At 35.1% G+C, this 19035-nt stretch overlaps 2 protein-coding genes and 2 non-coding genes across 4 annotated transcripts; 2 read left to right on the top strand and 2 right to left on the bottom strand.

The window, feature by feature from the left end:
* Positions 1-177: 177 nt before the first annotated feature.
* Positions 178-262, bottom strand: LOC116120689. Its single transcript, XR_004126590.1, has one exon. It is a non-coding gene; the product is annotated as a small nucleolar RNA Z102/R77 (small nucleolar RNA).
* Positions 263-323: 61 nt separating this feature from the next.
* On the bottom strand, positions 324-410 carry LOC116120690. Its single transcript, XR_004126591.1, has one exon. It is a non-coding gene; the product is annotated as a small nucleolar RNA Z102/R77 (small nucleolar RNA).
* An 824-nt stretch (positions 411-1234) lies between these two features.
* LOC116120653 lies at positions 1235-5532 on the top strand. Its single transcript, XM_031406618.1, has 8 exons — positions 1235-1409; positions 1780-2088; positions 2322-2521; positions 2665-3015; positions 3116-3316; positions 3477-3547; positions 4551-4690; positions 5155-5532. The coding sequence occupies exons 1-8, from the start codon at positions 1370-1372 to the stop codon at positions 5511-5513; spliced, it is 1671 nt and encodes a 556-aa protein (XP_031262478.1). The 5' UTR covers positions 1235-1369; the 3' UTR covers positions 5514-5532.
* Positions 5533-13680: 8148 nt separating this feature from the next.
* Positions 13681-15026, top strand: LOC116120654. Its single transcript, XM_031406619.1, has 2 exons — positions 13681-14184; positions 14649-15026. Exons 1-2 carry the CDS (start codon positions 14088-14090, stop codon positions 15005-15007), a joined length of 456 nt encoding a protein of 151 aa, XP_031262479.1. The 5' UTR covers positions 13681-14087; the 3' UTR covers positions 15008-15026.
* The last annotated feature ends 4009 nt before the right edge of the window (positions 15027-19035 follow it).

Genomic DNA, 19035 nt, shown 5'->3' with positions numbered 1-19035 from the left:
ATTGGTCAAAATCTGATAAATCGTCCAGCATAAAAGTACAGGATGTTTAACAGAATGACGTTATCAAAATCTAGCACATACTTTGAGCTCAACAGGCTTCAATCAAAATTAACCTGAAAAACCTTCGAAATGTGCCTAGTGCAAAAAACAGAGATTGAAACGGTTGCATAAAGAAGAGAATGATCAGATAGAGCTAATAAAAATACGCCATCATCACGGCAATCAAACCAATAGGGAAACATATTCAATCATCCTTTCATTCTCCCCTAAATAAAACTAAAATGAAAATAAAAACATAAACAAAATGTGCAGTGAAGTGAAGAGAATGATCAGATAGAGCTAATACAAAGGTCGATGCCATCATCCCGGCTATCAAACCAATAGGGAATCATATAATCATCATTTCATTCTCCACATTCATTTATAGAATTCAAATCACATGTTTTGAAAACAATACATCATCTTCAGTGACCAATCTAAAAGTTTTGATTGAACGAGTGAGAAGAAGAGGGACAGCGGCGGTGAACTGAGACCGAAGCCCTAACTGGATGTATTTATAGAGTAGAGAGTCGCGTTCCGCGTGAATTTTCTGTAAGTCCTTTATTTTTCTAGTAATACCTTACATCCCCTACGAAACATAAAATTACATAGAGACCCGCTTCTAACTCCATGGACCATGGAGGGAACAGCCCAGCCCAAAAGGGAGTGTATAATTTTTTGCTCAGCTAAGCCTACTATTGATTGGGAATTATCCACCGACACAAGTTTTTTTAGTTACATTAACTAATAAATTTCTGTTTACTCCATAAATATATACCTTTAATTTTATTATTCTATCTTCTTTAAAGAGAACGTATATTAAATGCAGAGACGTTGATTTTTGTTTTCTAATTTCTACCGATTTGTATTTGTATAGGGTAGTGAATTGCAATTTAAACTAAATATCAAAAGCTGTTGAGGGTCCACTATGATTAAAATATTATATAAATGCTGTAAAGTGCTTGCATTATCCTGGCCTTCTGCTTTAATCATTATCCTTGTTGGAAAATGTTCACCGTTCAAAACTTACTTTTGTACTAAACCACGATTATTTCACTATGTTAATCATGTTGGCTTCTGCAAAGACACTTTAATATCTTGATTAATTACCCATTTTGAAATAAGGATATTTTAGTAATAAAAATATGATAATATTAAATTAAACAATGGATACAGACTGAGTTCAAATTTGTAACTGTAGATAACATAACCCAGCCCGATACAATACAACCACCTCCTCTTCCTCAAGCCGCCATAACAGAGTTCGACTTCGTCAGCTGCCATATATAACCCCAAGGAACTCAGCAAGTTATTTTTGTGTCACTCAGAAATGGCTAATCAATTCGTGAAACGATTATTTCGCAACATTTGTAAGCTTTTCTTTTTTTAAATTTTTTTATTGTTATTTTTTCGTTTCTTAATATCTTGTATTTATCATATATACACTTAATTGTAGATAATAACAGTTTACCTTAATGATTATCACTACTTTATTGGATATTATGATGATTTACGGTAGTGTTTAGAGAGTAGGAAGTTTAAGTGCGCTGTGTAAGAACTATCTGATATGTGTGCAATTCATTTCAAGTGGAACTCGTTAAGTGCTACTGATGTGAAGATTATCTGGCATTGATGATGCTTTTAGAAACTGGAATTGAGTAAAATTTAGAATTTCTTCGGTTTAGGTTTCATTTGTTCATCTGAAAGAGGCTTATTTGTTATTATCTTGTTATGTTGTAGATTATACTAAAAATAAGTTGAAGACACCAGAAGTGCTTACAAGGTCTGTGTATAGTGTTCTTGATTGTTCTCGATCACATTCGTCAGAAGCAGATAAGGTAGAAGGTGATGTGTTGAAAAAGGCCAAGGATGCACCTCAAGTTTCTTCAAGACCTACAGTGGAGAAGAAGACAGAAAATGACTCTGAGCTTGCCAAATACAGCTCTGGTGATGATGATGTCAGTGATAGAAAATGGAAATTAGAGCTTGCTTGGCTCACCAAAGCTGTTGAACCAGCTCTGCAATTGTGTGGGTGGGCTGTTCCATCAGGTCTGTGTATGTTGGTTATGTTCTGTGTGTCATCTAATTTGCAAGGATGATCACATAGGGTCGTCTAATTTGAAAATTAAGAACAAGCCTTTAAGCAAATCCTACCTGAAACTTATACAGTCGCTGTAATTTGGTTAACATCCTTGTGGGAGTGTTCAGGGGTCCTCAACACCACTACTACACTTTCCAGTTGCCTGTGGTTATGGAGGCTGATTCAAAACTCTGACATGCAGGAAACGGAGCTAGCCATAAATCCCCACCAAGCAGTCGATCTGTATCAGAGATCCTTGCAACCATTCAACGGAGTAAGATTGGGATTGAAGATTGGAGTCTGAGTGATCTCACAATCGGCCTATATCTCATTTATCTCCGTCAAGCATCTTTAAATCCATTTGAGGATGTTAAGGGTGTCCAAATTACATCGGAAGCAATTGTAATCATTGAAAACTTTTTATTGAGGATATATCTGAGCTACAAAATATTCATAGTTTTCTAAATATATTTAATTTTTCTTGAATTCAATTTTCAGTCTATTACAACTCAGAATTCTCATTAGGCAATGGCTTTGTAATTTAGGTCCAAGATCTCATATACCATGTCGAGTTGGCAAAAGGCTCTTATAAGGGTGGTGTGTCAGGGCTTGCAAGACATAGCATGCTTCGACAGAGCAATATTTTGAAATTTGAAAAAAATTCCAGTGTGATGAGGCCTGGATATTTTATAGGAATTGATCCTCGTAAGAAGCTTGTAATTTTTGGAATCCGTGGAACTCATACTGTGTACGATCTCATCACTGACATTGTTTCTTCAAATGATGAAGAAGTCACATTTGAAGGTTATTCAACTCACTTTGGTACAGCTGAAGCTGCTCGCTGGTTTCTTAGACATGAGATTGGAACCATAAAGCAGTGCTTGGAGAATCATAAGGTGTTATATAATTTGCTTTGTCTGTTTGTGGATGTCTAAAGAGGATAAAAGAAATTAGAAGTTTGTTTTTATTCTTTTAGTGAGTCTAATTCATCTACAGGGATATAGGTTAAGGCTAGTAGGTCATTCGCTTGGTGGTGCTACTGCTTCTTTACTCGCGATAATGCTCCGTAAAAAGTCGTTCAAAGAGCTGGGGTTTAGCCCTGACATTGTTTCTGCTGTTGGATATGCAACTCCACCTTGTGTCTCCAGAGAAGTTGCTGAAAGTTGTTCAGATTTTGTGACCACTGTGGTGATGCAGGTGGGTAAATGCTGTGCATCTCATTATCTGTTTGTTGTGTCTATTGGAGAGAAGCAACTCTTTTGAACTCTATGTTTGTAAAATGCTTTCCAATGTTGTAGTTTTGTCTTGTTTGATTTGTTGTCACTTTTTCCTGTGGCTTCCTTTTTTAACTTTGCAGGATGATATAATACCTAGACTAAGTATAACTTCCCTGTCAAGGCTGAGGAACGAGATTCTGCAAACTGATTGGTAAGTACAAAGTCATCTGTTTTAGACAATACCTTTCATTTAGGACATGGTGAAAACAAACATAAATATTTTGTGAATAAGCAATTAAGCTTCTAGAAGTAACTGGCAACATATTTAGCATTGATGTTGAGGATTTAGGTGCCAAATTTTGCATTTTGGTTTCCTTAGATTTTAGGCTGTCAGAAGTTGCTAATTTAGGGTTTCAATTATTGAAATTTCAATTACGGAATCTGCAACTAGGTATTATAATATTGTATATCGATAAAATGAAGAATGCATATTGCAATACTAAACTTGGATATGTATATATGCCCACCCCCTATTTCAAATAGATTTTGAGGTTTTCATATAATAATGAGAAAGATATGAATTTGGCCATAAAAGTTATTTTAGCTTATTTTATTGTTAAATTTTACTTTGAATCTCGTCCTGGATAAATACATAATATTCAGATTAATTTTTAGTTTTTAAATGGCTAAAATGCCCTGTTTCCCTTTTTTTTTTTTTCTTTTTTCTTTTTTCTTTTGGCCATACTTTAGAATGATTGATATTATGAATTTTAAGATGTCATTATAGCAGCTGCATCATGAATTCTTATATTTATAAGAAAGGGCATCTGCAGAACTTTGATTGTAATTGTTCAGCCAAACAACTAAACTCTGACTCTGCAAAAATAAAAATTAAAAGCGATAAAAATGAAGGAGAAAGAAAAAAGGACGGAAAAAGAGGCCAACATTTTTTGTACTTGGGAATACACATCATAAAATATCATATCTTGGAAGTTGATTGAGAAAGAAGATAATTTCAGCATTGCATTTGATTTTTACATCAAAATCATAGAACAAAAGTTATACCTTCTTATGCCTGACCACCCTTCACATAGTGGAATTTATTAATCACTTGTGAATGGTTTGAGCATTAAATTTTTGTTCTCATATAGAGTTTGTTGATAAAGTGGAAGATTTTTTGGAACATCATCGTTGGTTTTGCCATTTTGGTACAGGCTAAGTGTCATTGAGAGGGAAGACTGGAAAAATGTCTTAGATATGGTTACAAACGCAAAGCAGATGGTGTCTTCAGTGCAAGATGTAGCTCGAAAACTTGCAGATTATGCAAAGTTCAGATGCAAGAATGATTCTTCTGGTAGGCCCACCTGCTCTCAACTTTGCCGAGTGTTATGTTGTAAAAAGCTTAGTTAATTGCATCTTTAATTCTAATCCTCGTGAATTTTTGTTTTCTTTGAGTATTGTTGAGGATCTGATGTTGCTTTACAATCGATTTCTGTTCTTTTGAAGTTGGATATTGTTTTGAATTTAGATTTTAAAATGATCTGAGGCTGGATTTCCTCTGTCATTATTTAGTACCATCCCACTTTGCGTTTTGCTTTTACATAACTCTTTTTGGCAATATAAGCAGTTGTGCTTTAGAGTCCGCATAGGCTGTAGAAGAGTTGCCTGTTCTGCAATTAGGAATACGTTTTCTTTTTATTCAACACCATGTAAAAGAGATTTCTATATTGTGGTTATAGCATTCATCACAGAGAATGGATTCACTCTAGGTGGATTAGAATTTGGATTGTTCATGTTACTTCTATTTTTCTTTTGCAGATGTTCTCATCAGAAAGGAATCCTCTACTTTTCCTTTCGACTCTTCAACATCAAAATCAACTACAGAGAATGCCGCTGTCCTTAAGAATGAAGAATCTGCCGGTACAGTACCTGAGGAGCTACTTGTACCAGGGACTGTGTACTGTCTAAAGAGAGATTTCGACACTCAGACCAGTGGCAGTGACAAGGAAGGTAGGGAATTTTTCACACTCTGGAAAAGACATCCTGGTGAACATTTCCAGAGGATAGTGCTCTCAGGCAACATAATTTCTGACCACAAATGTGACAACCATTTCCATGCTCTACGAGATGTACTAAAAGGCTTGCCAGGGTCAAGTGATGAATGGATATTCAGATAGCCGAAATCCAAATTGTTCAACATTATTATTCAACATTACGTAAATTAATAAGTTTTGGATCCACGGTCAACATATGAGAGTAGTATTTAACTTTTGCTCAGAAAATCTTGAGAAGCAATATTGCTAATAAGCTTGTGGTCTTGCTCTTAATTTTCTTTTTAGTATTATCTCATTCGTCTTGCATTACATTGGTGACTCATTTCATGACTGGTAAAACCCAGTTCTGAATGAACCTTTTATTCTTCACCGGCATGCAAAAGCCCTAAGTCTTCCAAAGAATCCAGTTAGCATTTGGCTACTTCTTCTTTGTATGTGTAGAAAACAATCAACAAATTTAGTAATGGAGCATTTTCAATTATTGGTGAAGCCTTTTGGCAAATGGCCGCCTCAGCCTTCTTCTTGGTCTCTTGTCTTTACCCAAAGAGGACTGCCATTTTGAGTACACAGAATGTTCGAAAAGTTTAGATAAGCCCCAAAATCAAGTAGTGTTATGTTAGTCGAAAATATTAGAATATAAAAATAGAAATTGCAAGCAAATGGAATTCCCATATATGAGTAAATGATGATGGAGCTCCCCCACCATTACCGACCTTAAAAAAAGTTATGGCTGAGCATTAATTGGCGGTACTCGTTAATTGTGGATTTTGCCATAGCTATAGCCCATCCCATCCCTAGGCTTCTAAAGCATCCAAGGAAAAGTAGATAACAACACTCCACAAAATGGTTATAACAAAACAATTTTATGAGTAAAAAGCTTTGGTGGTTTAATCATGTGTAAATTCCATTGCATTTTTTATCATTTCAAATTATATTTCTTCATAAAGTGAAATCCACAATAAAGTTGTTGCATTGAAATGGCAAATGGAAGCAATTTAACCCACTTGTATTATTTTAGAATATGATATAACTGTTGAGGTTTTTTAGAATATTTTTGTAATCTCCTACTTTTGTCAGTATTAGGATACTCTTGATATTATGTAATCTCCTAATTATGTCAGTATATTGTGTAATCTGTAACTGACATAATTAGGAGATTCAATAGATTGTATTCTACCTATATAAGGATTGTAACTATGTATTGAAAATTAATGAATTAAAAAATTAATTCTTCAAACAAACATGGTATCAGAGCCAAGTTCTCTGATCTAAAGAATTGTTTTTTTTTTTTTTTTTATACACCAAATCCGCTAGGAAATACATCGGCGTGTAATCATCCCTCCAATCGTCGTCAATCCGAGAAGGAGAAAACGACTGCAACCCAAACACCAAATCCAATCAAACCCAACCACCATCTTTAGTTGTAAACAACAAAAATACCCAGAAATTTTTTCCAAACACTCTCAATAGTCTTCAACCCCAGCCGCACATTACCAAACAACCCACAACGAATCTACCCAAGCAACTCACATCACCAAGTTACCCAATCTACACCACCATCAAGCAACCCCCACCAACCAAGCAACCCACTCAATACAAACACGAACAAATCAATCACCATATCACATCTAAAGTCGGAAATCAACCCAAATCAAACCACCATATCAGCAACAATCAATCAAACCCACCATACACAAATCTCCCATATCAAACACCTCCAATCAAAACCAATCACCCAACCACCAACTTTGGCCACTACAAACACCACGATCAATCGAAAAAAAATATCCCTCCATCAATCAAGTCCAGATCCGTGCCAGAGAAGAAAATAAATAATCATCAATACACAACCAAGCCTAGTAACCGTTGTCGTTGCCAACTCAGCTGCGAAAGAACTCGCCGTCACTGATCTGCCATCGACGACATCGATTGGCCACTTCTGAGAAGAGACGCCTCTGCCGGTATCCCAAGCCAATCTGATCCTACTGCCGATTACTGCACCGATCTATTGCCATCTTCCAATCAACGCTAGTTGTCCATTGCTAAGAAGAGACGCAAGTGAGTGAAGTTTTTGTTAAAAAAAAAAAAAAAAAAAAAAAGGATGTGTGGTAAAAATCTTTGCAGAAACCCGCTTCTAAATTTTCTAAACTTCACTGAAACTTCAGCCATGATAGCTCAGAATGAGCGTCAACATGCACAGACGAAACCCAACAAGAAAAGAAGTTCTATTGTTGCTGTTGTGAAAAAGGAAGAAGATGTCATACAATCTTCACCATTTGTAGCCACCGCTGGAAATGATTGTAAGTCTTTAAATATGTGTACATCTGTTTCTAATAGTGCATGGATAGTTGATTCTGGTGCTACCGATCATATGACATTTGATTCTAGGCATGTTTCTAACTTTACAACATCCTCACAAAAATTTGTTTCAACTGCCAATGGTGAGTCCACTTGGGTCATTGGGGAAGGATCATTAACTCTCAAAAACACTTTACACTTAGATTCTGTGTTAGTTGTTCCATCCTTGAATTATAACAAAATAACCAAAGTCTTATCTTGTGTGGTGATTTTTTGGCCTGAATTTTGTGAGTTTAAAAGCATTCAAACAAAGTAGACGATTTGTTGTGGTGTTAAAAGGGCGCAGTTGTATTACTTGGATTTAGAGTCACAAAATTCTACCATGTTAAAGCAAGCTTTGATAATAGATTACTCAAAAAGGGATAAACAGAATCCGGCATTTGGTTATGGCATCGGCGCCTTGGACATGCTTCATTTGGTTACTTAAAGAAACTTTTTCCAAGTTTGTTTGAAAAAAATGATATCAGTAACTTTCGTTGTGATGTTTGTGAACTATCAAAAAGTCATCGAGTCGCATTTCTAACAACATTCAATAAAAGTCCAAATCATTTTATGCTTATACATTCAGATGTCTGGGGGCCATTACAAGTTGCTATTTTAGGTGGATCCCGTTGGTTTGTTACTTTTATTGATGACTGTACAAGGATGACTTGGGTATGTCTAATGAAATCTAAAGGGGAGGTTAATTTGATCTTTTAGAAATTTGACAAAATGGTTCGTACGCAGTATAATGCACAGGTTCAGGTCCTTCAAAGTGACAATGGAGGAGAATATCAAAGTTCGGATCTTCAACAATACTTGGCAACACATGGTATCATTCATCAAACTACTTGTCCCAACACACCCCAACAAAATGGTGTTGCTGAGCGAAAAAATCGGCACTTATTGGAGGTCGTTCATGTCTCATTAATAGAAGCTCACATGTCGTTATCCTTTTGGGGAGAAGCAGTTACTTCTGCAACCTACCTAATCAATCGAGTACCCTCTAGTTCTATTGGGTTTGAGACACCTTTTTAGGCTCTTAGTAAAGCAGTGAATGCTCCAATGGTCCCGAACTTACCGCCTCGTGTTTTTGGCTATATCAGTTTTGTTCACCTCCATAAACATCAACGCAACAAGTTGTCCCTCGTGCATTGAAATATGTTTTCATTGGGTATGATGTTCATCAAAAGGGGTATCGATGTTATCATCCACTAACTCAACAAATGTTTGTAACGATGGATGTTGTTTTCCATAAAGAATTGATGTATTTTTCTTCTGAGTCTGAACTTCAGGGGGAGTATTGTCAAGAAGAAATTCAGACTCTTGACTATGTTGTTCAAGATGGTATTTAAGATATGGGAGACTGTGAGTCACAAATTAGACCTGTTGTTCGACAAGAAGATGAAATGGATGATGAAAATGTGGAGGTGGTATCACACCCGTCCGTAGAACCTTCTCAATTCCAGTCTCTCATTCCTGGTATGTCACAACCATCATTTGTTGAGAATGTTCCTGATTTAGACTTTGAACCAATTGAGTCTGAACCAATTAGGAAACAGTTACCACCGCATAGTAGTAGAGGGATTCCCAAACCAGCATATGAACCAAAGCTATCTAGTAAGGTCAAATACCACATGAGTCATTATGTGTCTACCAATCGTTTGTTAGAATCAAATATGTCATTTGTGAATCAATTATCTACTGTATCTATTCCTAACAGTGTGCAAGAAGCCTTATCTGATCCAAAATGGAAAGCTGTTATGAATGAGGAAATGAAATCGTTATAGAAGAATGAGACTTGGGAACTTGTTGATCGTCCACCGGGAAAGAAGACTGTTGGATGTCGATGGGTTTACATTGTGAAGTATAAAGCTGATGGTACAATTGAGAGATTCAAAGCTAGACTAGTAGCAAAATGGTACACTCAAACCCATGGGATAGACTATACAGAGACATTTGCACTTGTAGCTAAAATCAACACGGTACGTGTTTTATTATCTTTAGTTGCAAACCTTGATTGGCCATTACAACAATTCGATGTGAAGAATGCTTTCCCACATGGAGAATTATCAGAAGAGATATATATGGATCCTCCACCAGGGTGTATTTCACCAGAAAAGCACAACCAAAAGGTATGTAAGTTGAAGAAATCTCTATATGGGTTGAAGCAATCTCCGAGGGCATGGTTTGGGAGGTTTACAAAAGCTATGAAGTCTTTTGGCTACCATCAGAGCAATTCAGATCACACATTGTTCCTAAAAAAATAGCAAGGGAAGATCACTACATTTATTGTATATGTGGATGATATGGTAGTCACTGGAAATGATCAAGAAGAAAGAAAGGCTTTGCAAAAGTACTTGTCAGAAGAATTCAAAATGAAAGACCTAGGTTCTTTGAAATATTTTCTTGGAATCAAAGTGTCTCGATCTAACAAAGGTATCTTTCTATTACAAAGAAAGTATGCCTTAGATGTTTTGCAGGAAACCGGTATGTCAACATGTCAACCAACAGATACACCAATTGAAGAAGGTTTGAAATTTTGTATCAAGACTGATCAAGTACCAATTGACAAAGGGAGATATCAGAGACTTGTGGGAAGATTGATGTACTTGTCACACACTAGGCCAAATCTTGCCTATGCATTAAGTATAATCAGTCAGTTCATGCATAACCCAGGAGAACAACATATGAATGCTGTCACGTGCATTTTGAGATACTTAAAACATGCTCCTGGGAAAGGAATCCTATTTACTAAGAATATGAATTACCAAAATGTGAATGCATATACTGATGTTGATTGGGCTGGAGTAGTGGATGATAGGCAATCTACTTTGGGTTATTTCACTTTTGTAGGAGGTAATCTAGTCACATGGAGAAGCAAAAAACAGAATGTTATGGCACGCTCAATCGCTGAAGCAGAATTTAGGGGAATGGCACTTGGGATTTGTGAAGCTTTGTGGCTACGATTTCTCTTGCAAGATTTGGGCTATCAACCTAATCAACCAATCCAGTTATATTGTGACAATAAAGTAGCATGTGATATTGCTCACAATCCAGTTCAACATGATCGTACGAAACATGTTGAAGTGGATAGATTTTTCATCAAAGAAAAACTGGATGAAAATATTATTGAATTGTCGAAGATTCGATCAAAATATCAATTGGCTGACATTCTTACCAAGGCTGTCTGTAAACATATATTCTCACAAGTTTTAGACAAGTTGGGCATGTGTGACATCTACGCACCAACTTGAGGGGGAGTGTTGAGATTTTCTAGAATATTTTGTAATCTCCTACTTTTGTTAGTATTAAGATACTCTTGATATAATGTAATCTCCTAATTGTGTCACAATATTGTGTAATCTGTAACTGACATAATTAGGATATTCAATGGATTGTATTCTACCTATATAAGGATTGTAACTATGTATTGAAAATTAATGAATTAAAAAACCAATTCTTCAAACAAACAATAACAAATAATATAAATATTTGATATGAAATATAAATAGCATAACCATTGATTGATGTAGTCAAAGTAATATTTTGTTGAGGTTTTTTAGAATATTTTGTAATTCCTACTTTTGTCAGTATTAGGATACTCTTGATATTATGTAATCTCCTAATTATGTCAGTATATTGTGTACTGTAACTGACATAATTAGGAGATTAATAGATTGTATTCTACCTATATAAGGATTGTAACTATGTATTGAAAATTAATGAATTAAAAAATAATTCTTCAAACAAACATGTATCAGAGCCAAGTTCTCTGATCTAAAGAATTGTTTTTTTTTTTTTTTTATACACAAATCCGCTAGGAAATACATCGGCGTGTAATCATCCCCCAATCGTCGTCAATCCGAGAAGGAGAAAACGACTGCAACCCAAACACCAAATCCAATCAAACCCAACCACCATCTTTAGTTGTAAACAACAAAAATACCCAGAAATTTTTTCCAAACACTCTCAATAGTCTTCAACCCAGCGCACATTACAAAAACCCACAACGAATCTACCCAAGCAACTCACATCACCAAGTTACCCAATCTACACCACCATCAAGCAACCCCCACCAACCAAGCAACCCACTCAATACAAACACGAACAAATCAATCACCATATCACATCTAAAGTCGAAATCAACCCAAATCAAACCACCATATCAGCAAAATCAATCAAACCCACCAACACAAATCTCCCATATCAAACACCTCCAATCAAAACCAATCACAACCACCAACTTTGGCCACTACAAACACCACGATCAATCGAAAAAAAATATCCCTCCATCAATCAAGTCCAGATCCGTGCCAGAGAGAAAATAAATATAATCAATACAAACCAAGCCTAGTAACGTGTCGTTGCCAACTCAGCTGCGAAAGAACTCGCCGTCACTGATCTGCCATCGACGACATCGATTGGCCACTTCTGAGAAGAGACGCCTCTGCCGGTATCCCAAGCCAATCTGATCCTACTGCCGATTACTGCACCGATCTATTGCCATCTTCCAATCAACGCTAGTTGTCCATTGCTAAGAAGAGACGCAAGTGAGTGAGTTTTTGTAAAAAAAAAAAAAAAAAAAAAAGGATGTGTGGTAAAAATCTTTGCAGAAAACCCGCTTCTAAATTTTCTAAACTTCACTGAAACTTCAGCCATGATAGCTCAGAATGAGCGTCAACATGCACAGACGAAACCCAACAAGAAAAAGTTCTATTGTTGCTGTTGTGAAAAAGGAAGAAGATGTCATACAATCTTCACCATTTGTAGCCACCGCTGGAATGATTGTAAGTCTTTAAATAGTGTACATGTTTTCTAATAGTGCATGGATAGTTGATCTGGTGCTACCGATCATATGACATTTGATTCTAGGCATGTTTCTAACTTTACAACATCCTCACAAAAATTGTGTTTCAACTGCCAATGGTGAGTCCACTTGGGTCATTGGGGAAGGATCATTAACTCTCAAAAACACTTTACACTTAGATTCTGTGTTAGTTGTTCCATCCTTGAATTATAACAAAATAACCAAAGTCTTATCTTGTGTGGTGATTTTTTGGCCTGAATTTTGTGAGTTTAAAAGCATCAAACAAGTAGACGATTTGTTGTGGTGTTAAAAGGGCGCAGTGTATTAATTGGATTTAGAGTCACAAAATTCTACCATGTTAAAGCAAGCTTTGATAATAGATTACTCAAAAAGGGATAAACAGAATCCGGCATTTGGTTATGGCATCGGCGCCTTGGACATGCTTCATTTGGTTACTTAAAGAAACTTTTTCCAAGTTTGTTTGAAAAAAATGATATCAGTAACTTTCGTTGTGATGTTTGTGAACTATCAAAAAGTCATCGAGTCGCATTTCTAACAACATTCAATAAAAGTCCAAATCATTTTATGCTTATACATTCAGTGTCTGGGGGCCATTACAAGTTGCTATTTAGGTGGATCCGTTGGTTTGTTATTATTGATGACTGTACAGGATGACTTGGGTATGTCTAATGAAATCAAAGGGGAGGTTAATTTGATCTTTTAGAATTTGACAAAATGGTTCGTACGCAGTTAATGCACAGGTTCAGGTCTTCAAAGTGACAATGGAGGAGGATATCAAAGTTCGGATCTTCAACAAACTGGCAACACATGGTATATTCATCAAACTACTTGTCCCAACACACCCCAACAAAAAGGTGTGCTGAGCGAAAAAATCGGCACTTATTGGAGGTCGTTCATGTCTCATTAATAGAAGCTCACATGTCGTTATCCTTTTGGGAGAAGCAGTTACTTCTGCAACCTACCTAATCAATCGGTACCCTCTAGTTCTATTGGGTTTGAGACACCTTTTAGGCTCTTATAAGCAGTATTGATATTATGAATTTTAAGATGTCATTATAGCAGCTGCATCATGAATTCTTATATTTATAAGAAAGGGCATCTGCAGAACTTTGATTGTAATTGTTCAGCCAAACAACTAAACTCTGACTCTGCAAAAATAAAAATTAAAAGCGATAAAAATGAAGGAGAAAGAAAAAAGGACGGAAAAAGAGGCCAACATTTTTTGTACTTGGGAATACACATCATAAAATATCATATCTTGGAAGTTGATTGAGAAAGAAGATAATTTCAGCATTGCATTTGATTTTTACATCAAAATCATAGAACAAAAGTTATACCTTCTTATGCCTGACCACCCTTCACATAGTGGAATTTGTTAATCACTTGTGAATGGTTTGAGCATTAAATTTTTGTTCTCATATAGAGTTTGTTGATAAAGTGGAAGATTTTTTGGAACATCATCGTTGGTTTTGCCATTTTGGTACAGGCTAAGTGTCATTGAGAGGGAAGACTGGAAAAATGTCTTAGATATGGTTACAAACGCAAAGCAGATGGTGTCTTCAGTGCAAGATGTAGCTCGAAAACTTGCAGATTATGCAAAGTTCAGATGCAAGAATGATTCTTCTGGTAGGCCCACCTGCTCTCAACTTTGCCGAGTGTTATGTTGTAAAAAGCTTAGTTAATTGCATCTTTAATTCTAATCCTCGTGAATTTTTGTTTTCTTTGAGTATTGTTGAGGATCTGATGTTGCTTTACAATCGATTTCTGTTCTTTTGAAGTTGGATATTGTTTTGAATTTAGATTTTAAAATGATCTGAGGCTGGATTTCCTCTGTCATTATTTAGTACCATCCCACTTTGCGTTTTACTTTTACTTAATTCTTTTTGGCAATATAAGCAGTTATGCTGTTGAGTCCGCATAGGCTGTAGAAGAGTTGCCTGTTCTGCAATTAGGAATACATTTTCTTTTTATTCAACACCATGTAAAAGAGATTTCTATATTTTGCTTATAGCATTCATCACAGAGAATGGATTCACTCTAGGTGGATTAGAATTTGGATTGTTCATGTTACTTCTATTTTTCTTTTGCAGATGTTCTCATCAGAAAGGAATCCTCTACTTTTCCTTTCGACTCTTCAACGTCAAAATCAACTACAGAGAATGCCGCTGTCCTTAAGAATGAAGAATCTGCCGGTACAGTACCTGAGGAGCTACTTGTACCAGGGACTGTGTACTGTCTAAAGAGAGATTTCGACACTCAGACCAGTGGCAGTGACAAGGAAGGTAGGGAATTTTTCACACTCTGGAAAAGACATCCTGGTGAACATTTCCAGAGGATAGTGCTCTCAGGCAACATAATTTCTGACCACAAATGTGACAACCATTTCCATGCTCTACGAGATGTACTAAAAGGCTTGCCAGGGTCAAGTGATGAATGGATATTCAGATAGCCGAAATCCAAATTGTTCAACATTATTATTCAACATTACGTAAATTAATAAGTTTTGGATCCACGGTCAACATATGAGAGTAGTATTTAACTTTTGCTCAGAAAATCTTGAGAAGCAATATTGCTAATAAGCTTGTGGTCTTGCTCTTAATTTTCTTTTTAGTATTATCTCATTCGTCTTGCATTACATTGGTGACTCATTTCATGACTGGTAAAACCCAGTTCTGAATGAACCTTTTATTCTTCACCGGCATGCAAAAGCCCTAAGTCTTCCAAAGAATCCAGTTAGCATTTGGCTACTTCTTCTTTGTATGTGTAGAAAACAGTCAACAAATTTTCACTGTTGATAGTAATGGAGCATTTTGAATTATTGGTGAAGCCTTTTGGCAAATGGCCGCCTCAGCAGCCTTGTTGGTCTCTCGTCTTTACCGAGAGAGGACAGCCATTTTGAGTACACAGAATGTTCGAAAAGTCTAGATAAGCCCCAAAATCAAGTAGTGTTATGTTAGTCGAAAATATTAGAATATAAAAATAGAAATTGCAAGCAAATGGAATTCCCATATATGAGAAAATAATGATGGAGCTCCCCCACCATTACCGACCTTAAAAAAAGTTATGGCTGAGCATTAATTGGCGGTACTCGTTAATTGTGGATTTTGCCATAGCTATAGCCCATCCCATCCCTAGGCTTCTATAGCATCCAAGGAAAAGTAGATAACAACACTCCACAAAATGGTTATAACAAAACAATTTTATGAGTAAAAAGCTTTGGTGGTTTAATCGTGTGTAAATTCCATTGCATTTTTTATCATTTTAAATTATATTTCTTCATAAAGTGAAATCCACAATAAAGTTGTTGCATTGAAATGACAAAATGGAAGCAATTTAACCCATTTGTATTATTTTAGAATATGATATAACAAAATATTTGATATGAAATATAAATAGCATAACCATTGATTGATGTAGTCAAAGTAATATTTTGGGAAGAGTTTGGCAGAAGATGTTAAAAGTGGAAACTTAGCACAAGCAAAGTCGCTCCAAAATGACAAGTTCGTTTCAGAGCTCTTTAGATAATATATCTGTCGCTTGCATTGGGCTGGGCTGGCTTGACCTCATCTATGAATAGGTTTTGGTTAAGCTGAGAGTTTCCTTTCATGATCAATAAGATAGAAAACAAGTTATAATAACCCAAAGGGTTTGCATAATTTTGAATGTTTATGCAAGTAAAATGGGTTCTGATAACCACTCTTGAGTGGCCGAGTGGTTGAATAGAGACTCTTAGGATATTACTTAAGTGATCATAAGTTTGATTCATCTCAATTGCTAATAAGGATGGTCATTGGAGGTTTATTATTAGTTGAGGTGCACGTAAATTAGATCGAACACCCCGGTCATTAAAAATAAAAAAAGGTTCTTATTATGAAGGAATACATACAACATTTTTATAGAATATTGAGTTTGTGATAGACTTGACTTTTGAAAACATTGCCAACCCATTATGAATTATCCCCCAAAGTTTGTCTAATCTTTTTGGTAATTAAGAAAATAATTAATATAATGCACAAGTTTGTTTGGTCGGAGGAAAGTAATGTACTTTAAAAGCAAAGTGGTAAACAAAAGTAATGCAGTGCCAGACAATTCATAAAATGTCTGTATGTGTGAATTTATGCATTCATACACGTGGTGGTGGGGCTGTTATGTCCATTAATTTCTCAATGAATTAGAATTTAGATTTTTGTGTTGTAATTTGCAAGTAAGCAAAGAAAAATTTAACCTAAATTATTAACTTAATCCACTGTGATTATACACATGAAGACGAAGTTGTAGGACCATATATGTATATAGACCAGAAATCGGGTTAAGCTCCCTTAGTCAAATTATCAAGTGATTAATTAACTTGATTTCATTATTTCCCAGGTTGTCTCCACCTGTGATTAATATAAATAATTGAAGTTTAAACCAGTCTTACAAGTCATGTAAAGAATTGGTTACAAGAAAGACAAAACGTCTCTCAATAATCACTATATATCTTCTTGAAATCAATGACAAGCATATTGTCAGATTGTATTGAGTCCCAATATTATGGTTTGAACTTTGAAAACTTGCCCCCTATTCAAAATACATTCAGCATTTATAAAAAGTAGTTTCAACTAATTACACTAATATAATTTAGATTAAAGAAAAGAATATTTATCAATTAACACACTGTTGACAGTGAACCTTTCTGCTAATGTTTCTCAATCATGAAGCAACTCCATTTTCATACTTATATCTGTTGTCGGGATTGAAGTTGATCTTTGAACATCTGTCGTGTGAGTCGCTAATAAGTTGGCATCAACATACTTAATATAAAACTTTGATAAGGACTTGTCTTTCGTCATGAAATATATATATATATATATATATATATTAATTCAAGTATGCATGTTTTCATCATTCTTTATGTTATCAAAACTATAGATGTTTTTATCATTTTATTTACTCTTTCTAGAGATTATAATTAGTATTAATTGAATTGTTAGATACCTTAAGAAAACAGAATTCTGTGATTAAACTAGGTTTTTTTCTAGATTGTGAGATCGAACAAATTAATAATATGTACGTATAAAGAAACCAACCCTAGATATCTACAATCATCCATACACGTGCAATGGCCCCATATGCAACTTTGGTGTCGGCTTGACTGGTCTTATACATGCTACCATCATTCATTTAATTAACTCCATAGTCAAGCTTAATTAATTTAACTCTTTCTCTCCAAAATTAACATGCGTACGTGTTAACCTAGCAAAGACAATTAAGGCATGCTTTCCTTTTCCCAGAAACGGTGCATAATTCTTGTATCTATATATAGAAATTTTCAAAATTAAGCATGTCTATATTATAGGGCTTGAATTTGAATGAATTTGTCCCAGCAAATGGTGCCTTAAACCGACCGATTAGACACACTCTTGAATTTGAAGTAAGACCGTAAATGTGTCATATAGCTTCATAATTGGCCAATAAACTTTATACTAAAAAAAAAAAAAAAAATTATAGTAAATTGGAAGACAAGATTACTTGACCACAGTCTTGTAAGTTTGTTAGTAATTTTGTGAGAGACATTTTTTGGCTGTATCTAATCCGAAACCCTAAAAACAATTAAACTTAAAAGAAACCAAAACTATGACTCTTATTTTATCGTGTTGTATTAAGAGATTAAAGTACAAGTTGATAGCTGGTAGTGACGTGGACATCGGCTCTCATGGGACCCCAACGTGTAAATAAATAGTGCCACTCGTGCGGCGTGGCGTCACTGACTTGTCTTTTTATTGGGCACGTGCACCGCAATCCCGAGGAATTTGAACAATACCTTTTGTTATTAATTTATATTTGGCCTTTGTTTAATTTTGTTATTGCTTCCACAATTGAACCTCCTGATCCTAATCCTAATCCTACTGTTGATTCTTCACTAATTTATGAAACCCTAGCTGTAATTAAGTGTTTGATTCGTTTTACTGACAAATGATATAATTAATATTAAATAACTCACTTTAGCAGAGGATATGAAACATAAAATTTAGAAAACATTAACTATATAATTGGAGGATCATTAAATATTAAGGTAAAACAAATTCGACACTGCTATAAAAGGCCATTAATTATTGGGGGATCTTCTTCTTCTCTAATTCGTCTGCCATCTTCCCACTTAATTATTATATTGAAATCAATCCCAAACAATCATTCAACGGTAAAAGTAATTATAAAATACATATGTTAATAATTTAGACAAAACATTATTCACATTTAATTAATATTCCAATGTATTCATTTTTTAATGAAAATAAACAGAAATTAATTAAGTTAATATTATAGTTGATGAATATATATATATATATATATAGATATATATATATATATAATATATTTTATTAACCTTATAGATAAATTAAGAGTTCAAAGTTGAGAGATCGCAAAAACAAAGGAAGAAGAGTGTGATCTTCTCTTGCATGAATATTTAGGTTGCAGATACTGTCTCTACATTAT

The sequence above is a fragment of the Pistacia vera genome, unplaced genomic scaffold, assembly GCF_008641045.1.
Source record: "Pistacia vera cultivar Batoury unplaced genomic scaffold, PisVer_v2 Contig940, whole genome shotgun sequence".
NCBI classification, from domain to species: Eukaryota; Viridiplantae; Streptophyta; class Magnoliopsida; order Sapindales; family Anacardiaceae; genus Pistacia; species Pistacia vera.
Note: the sequence above shows the minus strand (reverse complement) of the source record. Positions and strands in the feature narration are given on the sequence as shown.

What these genes read in the sequence shown, in the direction of transcription:
- LOC116120653 (XM_031406618.1), top strand. Translation starts at nt 1,370, where the DNA reads ATGGCTAATCAATTCGTGAAACGATTATTTCGCAACATTT. An exon ending in AGTGCTTGGAGAATCATAAG is followed by an intron (nt 3,016 to 3,115) that starts GTGTTATATAAT and finishes ATTCATCTACAG; the next exon opens with GGATATAGGTTAAGGCTAGT. An exon ending in TGACCACTGTGGTGATGCAG is followed by an intron (nt 3,317 to 3,476) that starts GTGGGTAAATGC and finishes TTAACTTTGCAG; the next exon opens with GATGATATAATACCTAGACT.
- LOC116120654 (XM_031406619.1), top strand. Translation starts at nt 14,088, where the DNA reads ATGGTTACAAACGCAAAGCAGATGGTGTCTTCAGTGCAAGATGTAGCT. An exon ending in ATGCAAGAATGATTCTTCTG is followed by an intron (nt 14,185 to 14,648) that starts GTAGGCCCACCT and finishes TTTCTTTTGCAG; the next exon opens with ATGTTCTCATCAGAAAGGAA.